Source organism: Lampetra fluviatilis, chromosome 13, assembly GCF_964198595.1.
Source record: "Lampetra fluviatilis chromosome 13, kcLamFluv1.1, whole genome shotgun sequence".
NCBI lineage: Eukaryota > Metazoa > Chordata > Hyperoartia > Petromyzontiformes > Petromyzontidae > Lampetra > Lampetra fluviatilis.
Genome location: NC_136287.1, coordinates 521,159 through 539,618, shown reverse-complemented (window position 1 = coordinate 539,618; position 18,460 = coordinate 521,159). Strand labels below are relative to the sequence as shown.

Sequence of the window (18,460 nt, the reverse complement as noted above, 5' to 3'; positions counted from 1 at the left end):
GCAGTTGGAGGCAGTCGCCCTCCAACAACAACGGAGGGCGGAGGAGCGACGCTCACAACAACGAGCGGAGCGCCGGGTGGCTAAAGCACAGCAAGTTGGCACAGTAGGGGGCACAGGTGGTAATTCAGCCAGTAATCTCAGTCATCTCAGTCAGTCGACCCGTGGCACCTGGGTCTGCCCCCGTGATCTCCTGCCAGCGGGCGTTCGACATTTCACGTGGCCTCAATGTGCACATGGCCTGGCACAAGCGTCGGGGTGACGTCACCGCCACTTAGTGGCGAATGGCGGTTGTTGTTGTTGAGGGTGTGTGCGTGTGTGTGAGGGTGTGAGTGAGGGTGCCTGTGTGTGTGTTTGAGGGTGAAGAGATGTATGAATGCGGTAAAGGAGGATGTGGAGCTAATTGGACTTGCCGATGACCGGTGTACCAGCGATGACACGGTCGACCTCTGTGCAGGAGGCTCGTGATGGACACTGCTGGGGAGTTGGAGGCAGTCGCTCCCCAACAACAGCGGGGGGGGGGCGGAGGAGCGACGCTCACAACAACGAGCGGAGCGCCGGGCGGGCAAAGCACAGCGAGTTGGCACAGTGGGGAGCAGCACAGGTGATGCATCTGCCGGTCATCCCGGTCATCTCAGGCAGTCAGCCCACGGCACCCGGGTCTGTCCCGTGACCTGTCAGCGACCCTTCCACACTTCACGTGGCGTCGGAGTGCACCTAGCCTGGCACAGGCGCCGTGGTGATGTCACCGCCACTTCGTGGCGAATGGTGGTTGTTGTTGGGTGTGTGAATGACCGAGGGTGTGTGTGGGTTTTGGGGGAGCGGTGGCGTGGGGGTTAGTGCGCTGCGCTTCGAACCCCCGTGACCCTAGTTCGATTCCCACTCACGGCCAACACCAGTGACGATTATCTGAACCGGCCCTGGGCTTCCCCTCCGTTGACTCAGTCCCAAATGAGGACCCAGCGTGATGTGTAAACATCGCCACTGGGGAGGCAAAGGCGGTCGGGCGTAGAACTGGCCACCCAACCCTTCGTGTACTGTTCCGGCTTTCATCGGTGCTCGCGAACAGCACTTGCCCTCAAAGTCTGGTAAGGCTATAGGGGGATATTTGTCTTTGTGTGGGAGCATACTGTGCGTGTTGCAGTGAGTGGGTTTGGTATTGAGTTCCCATAACCCTCGCGGAGTAGACCCCCCCCCCCCCCCGGCGGCCCCCTGTGAAGATTCCCCCACCACCCCCACCCTAAAACACCCCCCAGCCCCCCTCTCAGCCCCCCCCCCCCCCTTTCCTCCATCTCGTGCGCCCACCACGATGTCCACTACTCTAACCCCCCACGGAACCCCCCAATGGCTGGACCGGTTCATCTCCCCCCTGGCTCCACCTCCGCCCCAGCCACGACCCCGCGCGTCCCCGGTGTCGCGACCATGCTGATGAGACGCCGAATGGCGAAACCGGTCCAGCCTGTTTTGTTTTTATTGAAGCAATACACGCCCAGGAGAAAGGCCGTGCTGCTGATGGGATGTGTAAAATAAAATGCTTTCATTTTATTTGTCAGCGGACAGAGGAGGAGGCGGCTTTGTCTGCCCGTTCATCCCGGGCCACGGCGGTGGCGCCACGTGGCTCGGTGTGGCGCGTCTCCACAGCCGTTGGCAGGCGTGCTGGCTCGGCTCGTTGACGACCACGACGGCGGTCGCGTGCACGACGAGCCGAGTTCTCAGTCGTAAAATGCGTGACGGTACTTGTCGGGCGGAGACATGGTCACCTCGCCCACAACGATATCTGCACCACGCTTCGCGACTCATATCAACCATTCCCAGACCATGCCTTACCCCCCCCCCCCCCAGTGGCAGCTGTCCCTGTGCGGCAGAAGGTGACGCAGCACCTGGTCAGTCGGGGTGGTGGGGGCGATAATTCGGACCGAGACGCCGGCACACCAATGGCCTGCTTGTTTCGAATGACGTCACGCCCGGTTGTCCAAATGTTCACGGTTAATTCAACACACGGCAGTATTAACCAGGGCGGCATTCTGCAATTGAACCATGAATCTCTACCAGCTGCGTTAGGATGCACTCACTGAGTTGGGATGCACTCACTGAGTTGGGATGCACTTAGTGTGTTGGGATGCACTTAGTGTGTTGGGATGCACGCAGTGTGTTGTAGCGTTTGAAGGCGCTGAGCAGAAACGGGAGTGTTGATACTCTTTGTTTTTTTCGGTAAAGTCACGTAGGTAAAAAAATGTAATCAATTAAATCACGACGTCTCGGGCGCAACACAAGCGTCCTTCTTCAGGTGGGGACAACTTAGCGAAAGCACACCGCACCGCACCAACTTGCTTTCGCTAAGTTGTCCCACCTGAAGAAGGACGCTTGTGTTGCGCCCGAAACGTCGTGATTTAATTGATTAAAAAATTTTACCTACGTGACTTTACCGAAAAAACCAAAGAGTATGAATCCTTGCAGTCACGGAAACTTCAAATCTAGAAGGAGTGTTGATTTAATGGAGCAAAGCAGTCGTGGCTCTCCATGCGACTCTACGATTGTCCGTGTGAGTCTACGGCTCTCCGTGTGAGTCTACACGGCTCTCCGTGTGAGTCTACGGCTCTCCGTTGGAGACTACACGGCTCTCCGTGTGAGTACACGGCTCTCCGTGTGATTCTGCGGCTCTCCGTGTGAGTCTACGGCTCTCCGTGTGAGTCTACGGCTCTCCGTGTGATTCTGCGGCTCTCCGTGTGAGTCTACGGCTCTCCGTGTGAGTCTACGGCTCTCCGTGTGATTCTACGGATCTCCGTTGGAGTGAGTCTGCGGCTCTCCGTGTGAGTCTACGGCTCTCCGTGTGATTCTGCGGCTCTCCGTGTGAGTCTACGGCTCTCCGTGTGAGTCTACGGCTCTCCGTGTGAGTCTACGGATCTCCGTTGGAGTGAGTCTGCGGCTCTCCGTGTGAGTCTACGGCTCTCCGTGTGAGTCTCCGGTAGCGACAGAGGCAGTCAAAGGTTGAGGAAGAGGAGAAGAGGACGGACGGGAGCCTGGACTCGAGCAGCAGCACGGAGTCGACAGCACGGGGGGGCTCGGGGCACCTTTGTCCCCCCCCCTCCCCACCGGGCCCGAGATGAGCGTTGTCGAGGGCAATGTTCACGTGACGAGCGTCTCACCGTGGGCGCAGAGGGGAGGGGCCGCCCGGGGCGCAGCGCTCGTGGGAACTCGACACGCGGCCTGGCAGGGTCCTGGGGGCTGCCTCCGTGTGCCCCCCCCACCACCCCCTATCACCCACTAACCACCACCACCGCCCACCACCCCCTATCACCCCCCACCACCCCCTATCACCCACTAACCACCACCACCGCCCACCACCCCCTATCACCCCCCACCACCACCCCCCACCACCCCCTATCACCCCCCATCACCATCCCCCACCACCCCCCATCACACCCCACCACCCCCTATCACCCCCCACCACCACCCACAGGGTCGCGTTGCCATTGCGCAGTGATTTGTGATCATCGCCAGCCTCGTCGGCCATGCTCAGTCCACTGCAGGACTGAACATCATCAGTGATTCATTCATGAATAAATAATGCGTTCATTTACCCCGGGAAAGCTTCACTGAGTATCAAGACTCGTTTTCAGGAGGGTGGTGGCGCTGTCGCTGAGATGTTTGACGATTTCCATTCGTGATGCGAGTTTGGTTTCTTGTGTGCGGGGCTGGTGGAGCGGGGGGAAGCGGAGACCCCGGGGGGGGGGGGACCCCCAAAACAACACGTACGAAGGCGGGTGACAAAGCCCCTGCACAGATGGATTCAAGAATCCCCTGGCCGTCTCGCAGCCTGGATGTTTCACTCCTGTATGTAAATCGATGAATGAGAGCTTCGGCTTCGTGTGGGAGGAAACCCGAGCGGCGCAAGATTCTGTTGCGCGTCGTCGCTTTAAGATGTTCTCTGTTCATATTTTGTTTGTTGTGGTTGCACCCGACTCAAGAGCCGCATGGCTCACAGTGCTACACCTAATACATGAAACTTGAAAACTTCAACAACACCCGCTCCCTCCTCCAGCACTCACCTACACCCACTCACCTACCCCCACTCACCTACCCCCACTCACCTACCCCCACTCACATACCTCCACTCACTCACCTTCCCCTACTCACCTACCCCCACTCACCTACCCCCCCCCCTCATCTACCCCCCTCCCGAATCTATCCCCACTCGCCTACCCCCATGCACCCCCCCCACTCACCTACCCCCACTTACCCCCCTCCCTCCCCCCAGGGCTTCACTCTGTTCTACTTGGCGCTGGGGACGTGGGAAGCCTCGGGCCATGGACCCGTGACGGCAGCTGAACTCACCTGGGCGCCAAACCCCGCCCCTCACCCCCCTTCACCCGCACCGCCCCTCCCCGTCTCTCACCCCCCCCCCTTCTCAGGTGCGGAAGCACCATCAGCACCACCACCGCCAGCCATGGTCACTCTCCTGCAGTCGGTGCACCGCGCGTGCCTGGAGTGCGTGTGGGCGCCACCGCTCTGGGAGCCGGTGGGAGGAGGCGGAGCAGCGGGGAGCGAGGGGGAGACGCGGGCGGAGGTCACCCGCCATCCACTGTAGCTCCGTGGACACCGCGACACCCCGAGACCCGCTCTCGTGAACCCCCCTACTGACCCTCTTCCCTGACCCTCTGACCCTGAGCCATCCTGGCAGCAATGGCGCCTCGCATCCCCTCGTCCTCCTCCTCGTCTCCCTCCTCATCGGCGTCGCCTTCACGGCTGCGTCGGCAGTTCCGCTGGTGCCGCCACCGCCTTCTCAACGCGCGCGCCTCCAGCCTCCTCCTGCTCCTCGCCTTCCTCCTCCTCCTCTCCTTGTTCTACCTGCTCGCCTCCCGCGACGGACCCTGGGACCCCCACGCGCGAAGGCGCCACCACGGGGGCCCCGACGCCGGGACCGAGGCCCCCCGCGGGGCTCCTGCGGGGGGGCTGCCGGACCTGCGGGAGGAAGACCCCGCGCTGCGTCTCCCCTGCGCGGCCATCGTCAGTGGCGACGAGAGCGCCGTGGAGGAAGCGAAGCGCCTGGTGAGAGCCGTAGGGGTCGGGGGGGAGTCTCCAGGTAACGAGCGGGAGATCCAGGTGAGGTTGAGAGGGAACAGGGCGCTCCAGGTGAGGTGGGTTCCAGGTGGGGGGGGGGGGGGGTGTTCCAGTGATGTAGTAGCGACGTGAAGTGGTTTTGATCTCAGAGCGGGGGCCCCAACTCAGGCCTGCAAACTGTGAGGGGGCCACGGGGCAGGGTGCGCGTCCCCCTGATCGCGCTGCTCCCCTCGTCCCCCCCTACCCCCTCTCGCGCCCCCCTCCCCCCGCCCCCTCCCCCCGGGCCAGGAGCGCTCGGCGGGCTACCGGACGGCGCTGCTCTCCTCGCAGGCGCGGCAGGGCGCGGCGCTCTCCCGCCTGCAGGAGGAGCTCTCCGCCGCCCTGCGCGCGGGGACAGACACGGCCCCGGCATGCGAACGCTTCGTGCGCGCGCGGCGCTACGCGGGCGAGGCGGCGGCGTGCGAGGAGGAGCGCCACTTCCCGCTCGCCTTCTCGCTGGTCGTGCACGAGGACGCGGCCGCCGTGGAGCGGCTGCTGCGCCTCCTCTACCTGCCGCACAACCGCTACTGCGTGCACGTCGATGCCAAGGTGCGCCAAGGGGCCGTCCATACATGACGTCACGCACCTGGGCGGGGGGGTCAGACATTTGTGACGATGTGTGACGGGGGGGGGGGGGAGAAACGTGACGTCACATCAAAATGCGTAACAACATCAGAGTGTGACGGCACATTAAATGCGCACTACAACGACAATAGTTTAAAGCGATTTGAAGCATGTTTTATTTTCAAAATGGAAATATGGTTTTGGGGGGGGGGCAGAGCTTTGTGACGTCATATTTGATGGGGGGTCTGACCTTTTTGTGCCGCCGTGTGACGAGGGGGGGGGGGGTCAAAAATCGTCCAAAATCGCGTGACGTCATTTATGGACGGCCCCCAAGGCCACCTCGGGCTGCTCCTCCATCGTCTCGAGCTCCTCTCCGGTTCCTTGATGCAGCGCTGGGTGACTCCCACTGGGTGGCTCCCACTGGGTGACTCCCGCTGGGTGGCTCCTGCTGGGTGACTCCCGCTGGGTGGCTCCTGCTGGGTGACTCCCGCTGGGTGGCTCCCAGAGGTGGGACAAAGTCATTGTTATGCAAGTCCAAGTCGAGTCGCAAATCATCAAATTCATGACTCGAGTCTGACTCGAGTCCAAGTCACATGACTCGAGTCCACATCTCATAGGTGGGACAAAGTCATTGCTATGCAAGTCCAAGTCGAGTCGCAAGTCATCAAATTCATGACTCGAGTCTGACTCGAGTCCAAGTCACATGACTCGAGTCCACACCTCTGGTGACTCCCACTGGGTGGCTCCCACTGGGTGACTCTCACTGGGTGGCTCCTGCTGGGTGGCTCCCACTGGGTGGCTCCCACTGGGTGACTCCCGCTGGGTGGCTCCTGCTGGGTGACTCCCACTGGGTGGCTCCTGCTGGGTGACTCCCACTGGGTGGCTCCCACTGGGTGACTCCCGCTGGGTGGCTCCTGCTGGGTGACTCCCACTGGGTGGCTCCCACTGGGTGACTCCCGCTGGGTGGCTCCTGCTGGGTGACTCCCACTGGGTGGCTCCCACTGGGTGACTCTCACTGGGTGGCTCCTGCTGGGTGGCTCCCACTGGGTGGCTCCCACTGGGTGGCTCCCACTGGGTGGCTCCTGCTGGGTGACTCCCACTGGGTGACTCCCACTGGGTGGCTCCCACTGGGTGGCTCCTGCTGGGTGGCTCCCACTGGGTGACTCCCGCTGGGTGGCTCCTGCTGGGTGACTCCCGCTGGGTGACTCCCACTGGGTGGCTCCCACTGGGTGACTCCTGCTGGGTGGCTCCTGCTGGGTGGCTCCCACTGGGTGGCTCCCACTGGGTGACTCCCGCTGGGTGACTCCCGCTGGGTGACTCCCACTGGGTGACTCCCACTGGGTGGCTCCTGCTGGGTGGCTCCCACTGGGTAGCTCCTGCTGGGTGGCTCCCACTGGGTGGCTCCTGCTGGGTGACTCCCACTGGGTGACTCTCACTAGGTGGCTCCCACTGGGTGGCTCCTGCTGGGTGGCTCCCACTGGGTGGCTCCCACTGGGTGACTCCCGCTGGGTGGCTCCTGCTGGGTGACTCCCACTGGGTGACTCCCACTGGGTGGCTCCCACTGGGTGGCTCCTGCTGGGTGGCTCCCACTGGGTGGCTCCCACTGGGTGACTCCCGCTGGGTGACTCCCGCTGGGTGACTCCCACTGGGTGGCTCCTGCTGGGTGGCTCCTGCTGGGTGGCTCCCGCTGGGTGGCTCCTGCTGGGTGACTCCCGCTGGGTGGCTCCCGCTGGGTGGCTCCCACTGGGTGGCTCCTGCTGGGAGGGCAACTGCGAGTCCCGGGATCCCGGCGAGAGCTCGCCGACCCCCGTCAGCGACGCTGCTGCTGGTGGTGCTGGCGGTGGCTTTTATACCTCCACCGAAGATGAACATCAGTTGAGGGACGCAGGTCGCAAGGCTGCAGAGTCAGATGCCTTCTATGGCCGACTGTTCCAGGTGCTGGCTAGGGTGGCCCCTCGGGATATTGCATAGAAATAGGACGACGTTTCGGGCAATTGTTCTTCACAGTTCACAGGCCAGACAGGGTAGGGTCCGCCTCGAGTGAAAATTCGATCTCTCTCTTTGTTCCGTGAAAGAAGGGCGATTGCCTGAAACGTCACCTATTATTGAATAGTTATTTTCCTTTTAAGGCCACGCACGCGGCGTTGTACTTGACACGGAACGCGATGGTTGCTTTGTTGTTTGTGCGCCGTGACTGCCAAATGCAGTAGCAGCGCCAAATTGCTCAGGGTGCAAGATGGCCTTGTTCGACCAGGTGAGCTAGAGAGGCCAGGTTGAAGTCTCATTTGTAAGAGGGACCTGGGTGTGCATAGGCAGGTGGGTTGGTGGGGAGGTGGGTGAACAGGTGGGTTGGTGGGGGTGTGGGGAGGTGGGTGAGCAGCTGGGTTGGTGGGGGGTGGGTGAGCAGATGGGTTGGTGGGGAGGTGGGCGAGCAGGTGGGTTGGTGGGGAGGTGGATGAGCAGGTGGGTTGGTGGGGGGTGGGTGAGCAGATGGGTTGGTGGGGAGGTGGGCGAGCAGGTGGGTTGGTGGGGAGGTGGATGAGCAGGTGGGTTGGTGGGGAGGTGGGTGAGCAGGTGGGTTGGTGGGGGGGGTGGGTGAGAAGATGGGTTAGTGGGCGAGCAGGTGGGTTGGTGGGTAGGTGGGTGAGCAGGTGGGTTGGTGGGAAGGTGGGTGAACAGGTGGGCTGGTGGGAAGGTGGGTGAACAGGTGGGCTGGTGGGGAAGTGGGTGAACAGATGGGTTGGTGGGGAGGTGGGTGAGCAGGTGGGTTGGTGGAGAGGTGGGTGAACAGGTGGGTTGGTGGGGAGGTGGGTGAGCAGGTGGGTTGGTGGGTAGGTGGGTGAGCGGGTGGGTTGGTGGGGAGGTGGGTGAACAGGTGGGTTGGTGGGAAGGTGGGTGAACAGGTGGGCTGGTGGGGAAGTGGGTGAACAGATGGGTTGGTGGAGAGGTGGGTGAGCAGGTGGGTTGGTGGAGAGGTGGGTGAACAGGTGGGTTGGTGGGGAGGTGGGTGAGCAGGTGGGTTGGTGGGGAGGTGGATGAGCAGGTGGGTTGGTGGGGAGGTGGGTTAGCAGGTGGATTGGTGGGGAGGTGGGTGAGCAGGTGGGATGGTGGGGAGGTGGGTGAACAGGTGGGCTGGTGGGGAAGTGGGTGAACAGGTGGGTTGGTGGGGAGGTGGGTGAGCAGGTGGGTTGGTGGGGAGGTGGGTGAGCAGGTGGGATGGTGGGGAGGTGGGTGAACAGGTGGGCTGGTGGGGAGGTGGGTGAACAGGTGGGCTGGTGGGGAAGTGGGTGAACAGGTGGGTTGGTGGGGAGGTGGGTGAGCAGGTGGGTTGGTGGGGAGGTGGGTGAGCAGGTGGGATGGTGGGGAGGTGGGTGAACAGGTGGGCTGGTGGGGAGGTGGATGAACAGGTGGGCTGGTGGGGAAGTGGGTGAACAGGTGGGTTGGTGGGGAGGTGGGTGAGCAGGTGGGTTGGTGGGGAGGTGGGTGAGTAGGTGGGTTGGTGGGGAGGTGGGTGAACAGGTGGGTTGGTGGGGAGGTGGGTGAGCAGGTGGGATGGTGGGGAGGTGGGTGAACAGGTGGGATGGTGGGAAGGTGGGTGAACAGGTGCGTTGGTAGGGAGGTGGGTGAACAGATGGGTTGGTGGGGAGGTGGGCGAGCAGGTGGGTTGGTGGGGAGGTGGGTGAGCAGGTGGGTTGGTGGGGAGGTGGGTGAGCAGGTGGGATGGTGGGGAGGTGGGTGAACAGGTGGGATGGTGGGGAGGTGGGTGAACAGATGGGCTGGTGGGGAGGTGGGCGAGCAGGTGGGTTGGTGGGGAGGTGGGCGAGCAGGTGGGTTGGTGGGGAGGTGGGTGAACAGGTGGGTTGGTGGGGAGGTGGGTGAGCAGGTGGGATGGTGGGGAGGTGGGTGAACAGGTGGGATGGTGGGGAGGTGGGTGAACAGGTGCGTTGGTAGGGAGGTGGGTGAACAGATGGGTTGGTGGGGAGGTGGGCGAGCAGGTGGGTTGGTGGGGAGGTGGGAGAGCAGGTGGGTTGGTGGCATTTGAGCTCAGATGTCTGAGACGCACGCTGAGGATTTCACGGCAAGACGGGAGAAGCCATGCAGCAGGCTGGGAGATGAACGTGACATATTATGACTGGTCAGGATGGGGGGAAGGGGAGGGTGAACAGCTTGGGCCACCATGGCCCAACGCTGCACATTGGCCGGTAACCGCGCAGTCGAGGTGCCTGTCGCACGAGTCGGCCATACCTAAACGACGACTCGTGCGCTTACATCGCGTCGCGGGGATTGACACCCCATGCCCCCCTCCCGTGCCCCCCCTCCGTGCCCCCCTCCCATGCCCCGCGCCCAGGCGGAGGAGGCCGTGTATTCGACTGTGGAGGCGTTGTCGCGCTGCCTCCCGGCGCTACGGCCCGCGCCACGCCGCGTGCGCGTCACCTACACGGCTTGGAGCCGCGTGGAGGCCGACCGCGCGTGCATGGAGGTGCTGGACGCCGACCCCACGCCCTGGAAGTATCTCATCAACCTGTGCGGACAGGTGAGGCCTGGGTGGGGAGGGACGAGTAGAGGGGGTGGGGGGGGAGTCAAGGGGAGATGGGGGTGAGGAGGAAGGTTAGTACGGGCAAGGGGCCGTCCATAAATGACGTCACGCACCTAGGGGGGGGGTCAGTCATTCGTGACGATGTTTGACGAGGGGGGGGGTTTGAGAAATGTGACGTCACGTAAAAATGCGCCACTTTAAATAAATATAGACAACACGTTCTACTTAATTAAATAGACTTTTTGATAAATATTTTCTCCTACAACATCAGAGTGCAGCGGCACATTAAATACGCACTACAATGACAATAGATTTGAAGCATGTTTAATTTTTTTTGGGAGGGGGGGGGGCAGAGCTTTGTGACGTCATATTTGAGGGGGGGAGTCTGCCTTTTTGTGACGCCGTGTGACGAGGGGGGGGAGTCAAAAATCGTCCAAAATCGCGTGACGTCATTTAGAGCCTCCGGTTGCAGCTGACTGAGGCTGTCAGAGACGGAATGGGGGAGATGTAGGGGTGGTGGCTGTGGCTTTGAGACTCGAGAGGGGGGGGGGGAGTTCAATCCCCACCCAACTCCAATAGCACACAGCAAACACGAACAACCGGCCAACAGGCTACCGAGGGTCACAGCCGCACTTTCTCACAGCAGCAAGTGAAGGATTTCCACACGCGGGCGCCCACGGGAAGACAGTCAGCACAGAGAGAGTGAATGCTTTACACGAGGCACCACCCCGACATAGGCACAGAATCTAGATCTCCAAATAGAATGTTCCCCATGACAGGGCTTTGCTACACCTCTGGCTCACCAGCACGCCCCCACCCTCGTTCCCACCGTTTCCTCTCTCTCTCTCTCTCCCACACGCGCCCTCTCAACCCTGGAGCTCGGCCCGCGGGGCCCGGCCTGACCGCCCTCGTCCCGGAACCCTGTTCGCTGTTGTGCGATGTCTCTCTCGCGCAACAGCGAACACCGCCGACTCGACACGCTCCGCGTCAACAACAACATCACGTGTGTGGGTGTGTGTGTGGCCCGAAGTCGAGAGGTGGGGGGGGTGTGGCAGATGTCCCTGTGCGGCACGAGGTGGCTCAGCAGCTGGCCTTGCGAACAGGCATGAGTCTCCTGTCAGTAGGGGGCGATTATTGCTGCTGCTGCTGCTTGTGATCCCAATGGGTGACGATGACGGTGGGTGATGATGCATCCGAGGTCGCCGTGCCGCCCGTGGGTTGTGTCGGAGTGGAACTCTCCCTCCCATCTCCTGCCTCTTCCCTCTTCCCTCCCTCCTCAAGGACCTGCCGCTCAAGACCAACCTGGAGATGGTGCGCGCCCTGCGGGCCCTGCATGGCCGCAACTCGCTTGAGAGCGAGCGCGGGCCGCCGCAGAAGCAACGGCGCTGGCGCTACCGCCACGTGGAGGGGCTGGTGCGCGGGGCCCCGCGCATGGTGCCCACCAACGTCACCAAGGAGCCCCCCGCGGGCCCCGTCTTCTCGGGCTCGGCGTACTTCGCGGGGACGCGCGCGTTCGTGCGCTTCGCGCTGCGGGCGCCGGCGGCCTTGGCGCTGTCGGCGTGGCTCAGCGACGCCTACAGCCCCGACGAGCAGCTGTGGGCCACGCTGCACCGCCTGCCGGGGGCTCCCGGCGGGGTCCCCGCACACCCCAAGTACGACGTGTCCGACATGAACGCGCTGGCGCGCCTCGTCAAGTGGCGCTACCTGGAGGGCGACGAGTCGGAGGGGGCCGCCGCGTACCCCCCATGCAGGGGGCGCCACCGGCGCTCGGTGTGCGTGCTCGGCGCCGGAGACCTGGCGTGGGCGCTGCGCCAGCCGCACCTCTTCGCTAACAAGTTGGACTCCCGCGTCGAGCCCGCGGCCGTGCAGTGCCTGGAGGAGCATGTGCGGGGCGCTGCCATCCGGCAACGGAAACTCGACAAGTGCTCGACTAGAGCTCGACCACTAGAGCTCGACCACTAGAGCTCGACCACTAGAGCTAGACCACTAGAGCTCGACCACTAGAGCTCGACCACTAGAGCTAGACCACTAGAGCTCGACCACTAGAGCTCGACCACTAGAGCTAGACCACTAGAGCTCGACCACTAGAGCTCGACCACTAGAGCTCGACCACTAGAGCTCGACCACTAGAGCTCGACCACTAGAGCTCGACTACTAGAGCTCGACCACTAGAGCTAGACCACTAGAGCTCGACCACTAGAGCTCGACCACTAGAGCTCGACCACTAGAGCTCGACCACTAGAGCTCGACCACTAGAGCTCGACCACTAGAGCTCGACTACTAGAGCTCGACCACTAGAGCTAGACCACTAGAGCTCGACCACTAGAGCTCGACCACTAGAGCTAGACCACTAGAGCTCGACCACTAGAGCTCGACCACTAGAGCTCGACCACTAGAGCTCGACCACTAGAGCTCGACCACTAGAGCTCGACCACTAGAGCTAGACCACTAGAGCTAGACCACTAGAGCTCGACCACTAGAGCTCGACCACTAGAGCTCGACCACAAGAGCTCGACCACTAGAGCTAGACCACTAGAGCTCGACCACTAGAGCTCGACCACTAGAGCTCGACCACTAGAGCTCGACCACTAGAGCTCGACCACTAGAGCTCGACTACTAGAGCTCGACCACTAGAGCTAGACCACTAGAGCTCGACCACTAGAGCTCGACCACTAGAGCTAGACCACTAGAGCTCGACCACTAGAGCTCGACCACTAGAGCTCGACCACTAGAGCTCGACCACTAGAGCTCGACCACTAGAGCTCGACCACTAGAGCTCGACTACTAGAGCTCGACCACTAGAGCTAGACCACTAGAGCTAGACCACTAGAGCTCGACCACTAGAGCTCGACCACTAGAGCTCGACCACTAGAGCTCGACCACTAGAGCTAGACCACTAGAGCTCGACCACTAGAGCTCGACCACTAGAGCTCGACCACTAGAGCTCGACCACTAGAGCTCGACTACTAGAGCTTGACGACGACTCGACAAGTGCTCGACTAGAGCTCGACTATTCTATTACCAGGTGAAGCCCACTGAGCTATTGGCTCGGTTTCAGAGGCGACCTGGACCCTCGTGATGACAGCTCATCGCAGTGGCGGATATCATCACCACACGTGTAGAATAATTTATAGTAGGGTCCAAATAATCTCAGCGCGCTTTGATTCTTAATGTGGAGGAGAAAGGCAAAACCGTAGGAACACGGAGAACAATCCACATGACCACCACGCGGAGAGAGACCACGCAGACTCCAAATATAGAGGGGTCAGGTGTCGGGATCGAACCCACGGCCTCCTGCGCACAAAGGCGAGGGAGATCAAATCTCCTCACCACTGCTAGGTCCGCTGGGCCTCGAAAGAGATCCACCCGTTCACCCCACGTGGTGGTCGTGGTGGCGGTCGCGGTGAGATCAACAGAGCCAAATGCGGAGCGTGTGGGACGATGGACAGGCCCAGGCATAGGTCCGCTCAGCCGTGTGATTGTGGTGATTTTTTGATCAGCTTTGTGGCCCGGGTACCACCACCTCGAGCCGTGATGGCCTTAATAGGCGCTCGCTAACAACTCGCCAGACCGCGTGTCGTATGTTTACGTGAGCGAGTGAGCTTACATGCGTTTGCATGTGTGCTTAATGTGAGTCCTATTGGTAGACTCGCCCCCGCCATGGGAACGTGGTTTTGCAAGGTTGTGGACTGGAGATGTACACCGGTGACTCTGCTCATTGAGCAGCAGGAGGTCACCGTGGCTTGTACAGAGATTACGCGTTGTGGAGGAGCGGTGGCCCAGTGGTTACCGTACTGCGTCACGAACCCGGCCACCCCAAATTCGAATCCTGTCTATGGCCACCATCGATATCAGGACCGATATCCTAGGCCTAGTTCTACTCTGCTTTAAAAATCTTACCTGGTGCGGTATTAAACATCAGCACTAGGGAGACAAAGGCGGCCGGGGATGACGAGCTTCTGACCACACCAGCCCTCATTGTTTGCCTTTCTGGCCATCATAGATGCTCGCTAATAGAACTTGCCCCAACAGCCTGTGTGGGCTACACGGGGAATCTTTGGTTTGTCTTCATAAGATTGGCTGATTACACTGCTATTGTCAAGTTTAAATAAACTTTCATAAACACAACTAACCACATATCCACCGTGTCCCATCCACATCATAACCACCTCCTCCATCATCACCTCATCCTAACATCTCCCCAACCACCTCCTTAGGGGCCGTCCATAAATGACGTCACGCACCTGGGGGGGGGAGGGGAGTCAGACATTTGTGACGATGTGTGACGAGGGGGGGAGGGGGGGGGGTTGAGAAATGTGACGTCACATCAAAATGCGCAACTTGAAATATAAACAACACGTTATACTTAATTAAATAGAATTGTTATAACAACACTAATTTTGATAACTTTTCATTATTAACTATTTGATTATTTCAATTTACTAAGGTCACCTTTTATTTATTCCATGAAGGAGCATTTTGCTTCTCCATGGGAGAATGGAGAAGCATAAATGTTGTACATTTTTTAATGATTGTTATTAAACATTTTGATTTTAATGATTCTACCAGGGCTTTTCATTATGTGGAATGAATATGTGATTGTTATAATTGTACTCTCCATTTGACTTCCTTCTACTACGAAATATTTTTTATAGTTAGAATTACTTTTAATATTTTATAATTATAAAACAATTTTAATATAATAGTCTGAACATCTGCAGTTTTAGTTAGACGTTGAATATTTTGAAGTGAATTTTATGCTAAGTTTCAACTTTCCAATGCCACCTTTTTAATACATTACTTCTCCTACAACATCAGAGTGCAGTGCCACATTAAATACGCACTACAATGACAATAGTTTAAAGTGATTTGAAGCATGTTTTATTTTCAAAATGGAAATATGGTTTTTTTTGGAGGGGGGGGGGCAGAGCTTTGTGACGTCATATTTGAGGGGGGGTGTGACTTTTTGTGACACCGTGTGAAGAGGGGGGGTCAAAAATCGTCCAAAATCGCGTGACGTCATTTATGGACGACCCCTTATCGCATCATCAGTTCCACCTCAGTAAAACCGCCTCTTCAACCACCTCATTTCCATTTGTGAATAATTATCCCTCTGCTTGTTGACCCAGGAAAGCCTCACCGGGGCTCAATACTCTCTCAGGAGGGTCCTGCCACGTTTTAGCAATAGGGGGACGATGCTGCTGCTGCTGTGTGAACCCGATCGTGGGGAGCGGTGGCGCAACGGTTAGCGCACTGCATGACGAACCCGGCTACCCGAGTTCGATTCCCGCTCACGCCAACACCAGTGACGATTATCTGAACCGGCTCTGCGCCTCCCCGAGGTCGACTCAAACGAGTGCCTGGTGCGGTGTGTAAAAACATCGCCACGAGGGAGACAAATGCGGCCGGGCGTGTGCCGTGCCGGACTTCATCGGTGCTCGCTAATAGCATTTGCCCCAGCAGTCACTTAAGGCTACACGGGGGATCTTTGTCTTTGATTCCGATTGAGTAATCTGCGGGTAAATGTTCAGCATTGGGGATGGAGTGTGAGTTTAGCTGTGGGAGGAAATCAGAGAAAAACACAAACTCCACTCACAGCAAACACCAAATGACACACAGGGGGCGTGTCTTTACGTGTCTAACACGCCCCCCTCAGTGAGGCAGATGTGATAGCTGCCTCCCCTGGTGCATTTTCATTGCAGTTTCATGACGAGACCAGCGAGCCTAAATATCTTTATACACGTACGTGAAATAAGTCACCTGGAGTATGGAAGGCGAGGACATTAAAGGAAGGGGTCTACAAACATTAAATTGGTGACATACTGAGATAGTAACAGGCACGCGCTTATTGCCTGCGCTCCATCCAGTTACTGAGGGGTTGCGCAATCAGAGGGGAGGCTGAGCTCGCCGCTGCCTCACCTCTCGTCTCTTCCTGTTTTTGCAGCGGAGCTCCGCATATTTGGCGATTTTGACTATAAAAATGTAATAAAGGACTTCGCCACACACTGCTTGGTCTCCGTCACTCTTTATTCGGGTTGATACCCGCACCCGACAGCGGACCAGCTGCTCCTCGCGCGCATCCCGCACGCGCCCTCTCGTCAGTCCTTCCCGCTCCCCCGCTCCGCACACCGCTGGCCGACGGTGTGACGAAGCTCCTGCAGCCACATGGCTGATGGCGCGGATTCCCTCCGGCCACCCAACGTGGTCCAGCTTCGTGACTCTACCAACTGACCAGGAGCCCTTCCGGGCTCCCACCTATATCCCCTTCACCACGTGACCCTGTCTCCTCCCTCTCACCACGCCCTTCTGAACCTTCCAGATCCGGCCTCCCCATAGCGCCCTGCTGGCTCCGCCCCTAGGTTCCGCCCCCACTCACCCCGCTTCCGATTGGACCCGAGGTGAGCGGCGGACCTTCACATACGCCCCCATACTGGCTCCGCCCCCAAATACCCCGGGCCGTATGATTGGCCCAGAGCCCAGCAGCGAACCCTGCTTACGCTCGCATTACAAAAATGATTGGAATCGTACAGAAATGACATTTATAACAGATCAGTGGAAAAATCTTAATATTTATTTTATTGTTCTATTTTGATTGGAGTATGGCAGGTGAGGCTCTGCCTCCCCTGCCTCCCCTGGCCGCACGTCCCTGCTTAACAGACTGTTGGGGCAAGTGCTGTTAGCGAGCACCTATGAAGCCCGGCATGGCACGCGAGGAGGTGGGTGGCCAGCACAACGCCCGGCCGCCTTTGTCTCCCCAGTTGCGACGTTTACAGATCACACCAGGTACTCATTTGAGGCTGAGTCTACCTAGGGGCAGTTCATGACCGCTTCATATAATCGTTACTGGTGTTAGCCGTGAGCGAGAATCGAACTCGAGTCGTCGGGTTTATAGCGCAGCGCGCTAACCACGACACCACCGCTCCCCACACGTATATACAACAACAACAGCCGCCATTCACCACGGCGTTCGTGCCAGACTAGGTGCGTGGAAGGCTGCCGCTGCTGGCAGCAGGTCACGGGCCAGACCCAGGTGCTATGGGTTGACTGAGATAACTGGCAGATGCAATGTGCCACACAAACACGCACACACGCACACGCGCACACGCACACACACGCACGCACACACGCGCACGCACACGCACACACACACACGTGTTCTCTGTTGTTTCTGATCTTGCCCCAGACAGGCGATGCCATCCGTCTGTCAGCGCTACGCACGTGCAGAGCGCGCGCGTGTGCGGTTGGTCGGGAGTGGTGGCGCAGTCGTTAGCGCACTGCACTCGGAAGTTGAGTTCCATTCTTGCTTGATGGCCGACTCAGCCTTAAAACGAGTACCTGGCGCGGGGTGTAAACCTCAACACTGGGGAGACAAAGGCGGCCGGGCGTAGTGCTGGCCACCCAACCCCTTCGTGTGCCGTGCCAACCTTGATCGCTGCTCGCTAACAGCACTTGCCCCAACAGTCTGCGTGGGCTACACGGGGTGGAGGCGCCGTAGGCTGCGTGCAATGTTCCTGCCGCGTTGTTTACGCAGCAGAGGCCGCGTCTCAAGACTCGCGCACGTTGCGACCAGGAGGCAGCTTCATTGTGCGCGAGGAAACCCGAGAGCCCCGAGGAAACCCGCGCAAAAACAGGGGGAGAACATGTTAAAACTGTACACATCGAGACAAAGACCCCCGCCCCCGTATCGCCTTCAGCAGGCTGTGTGGCTGTATATGAATAGCGTGTTCTCGGGGTGTGTAATGTGCACTGGCATCACACTGTGTATATGTGTGTATGTGACGGTGTTGTAATGTGTGTGTCTACAAATACACACAGACACGGTGTGCAAGATCAAGATGAGCCCAATAGCCTGAGCAGGCTATTGGGGCAAGTGCTGTTAGCGAGCACCATTCCACTGAAGGCTGGCACGGCGCACGAGGGGGTGGGTGGCCAGCCTCACGCCCGACCGCCTTTGTCTCCCGAGTGGGGATGTTTACACACCGCACTGAGAACAGTACTCATTTTCGGCTAAGTTGACCTCGGGGAGGCCCAGGACCGGTTCAGATTAAGCCTCACTGCTGTTTGCCGCGAGCGGGACTCGAGCTCGGGTGCGTGAAGGCATTGCGCGCACGTGGGGAGCGGTGGTGCAGCGGTTAGCGCGCTGCGTCGCGAGCCCTGCGATCCAGAGCTCTGAGTCCAGCTCACGGCCAACATCGGCGAAGAATGTCTGAAGCAATCCTGGGCCTCCTCTAGGTCGACTCAGACTAAAATTAGTACCCGGTG

At 59.4% G+C, this 18,460-nt stretch overlaps 1 protein-coding gene across 1 annotated transcript; it reads left to right on the top strand.

The window, feature by feature from the left end:
* The first annotated feature begins 4,481 nt into the window (after positions 1-4,481).
* Positions 4,482-12,160, top strand: LOC144935599 (beta-1,3-galactosyl-O-glycosyl-glycoprotein beta-1,6-N-acetylglucosaminyltransferase-like). Its single transcript, XM_078862424.1, has 4 exons — positions 4,482-5,046; positions 5,347-5,646; positions 10,010-10,195; positions 11,480-12,160. The coding sequence occupies exons 1-4, from the start codon at positions 4,681-4,683 to the stop codon at positions 12,158-12,160; spliced, it is 1,533 nt and encodes a 510-aa protein (XP_078718550.1). The 5' UTR covers positions 4,482-4,680.
* Positions 12,161-18,460: the final 6,300 nt, after the last annotated feature.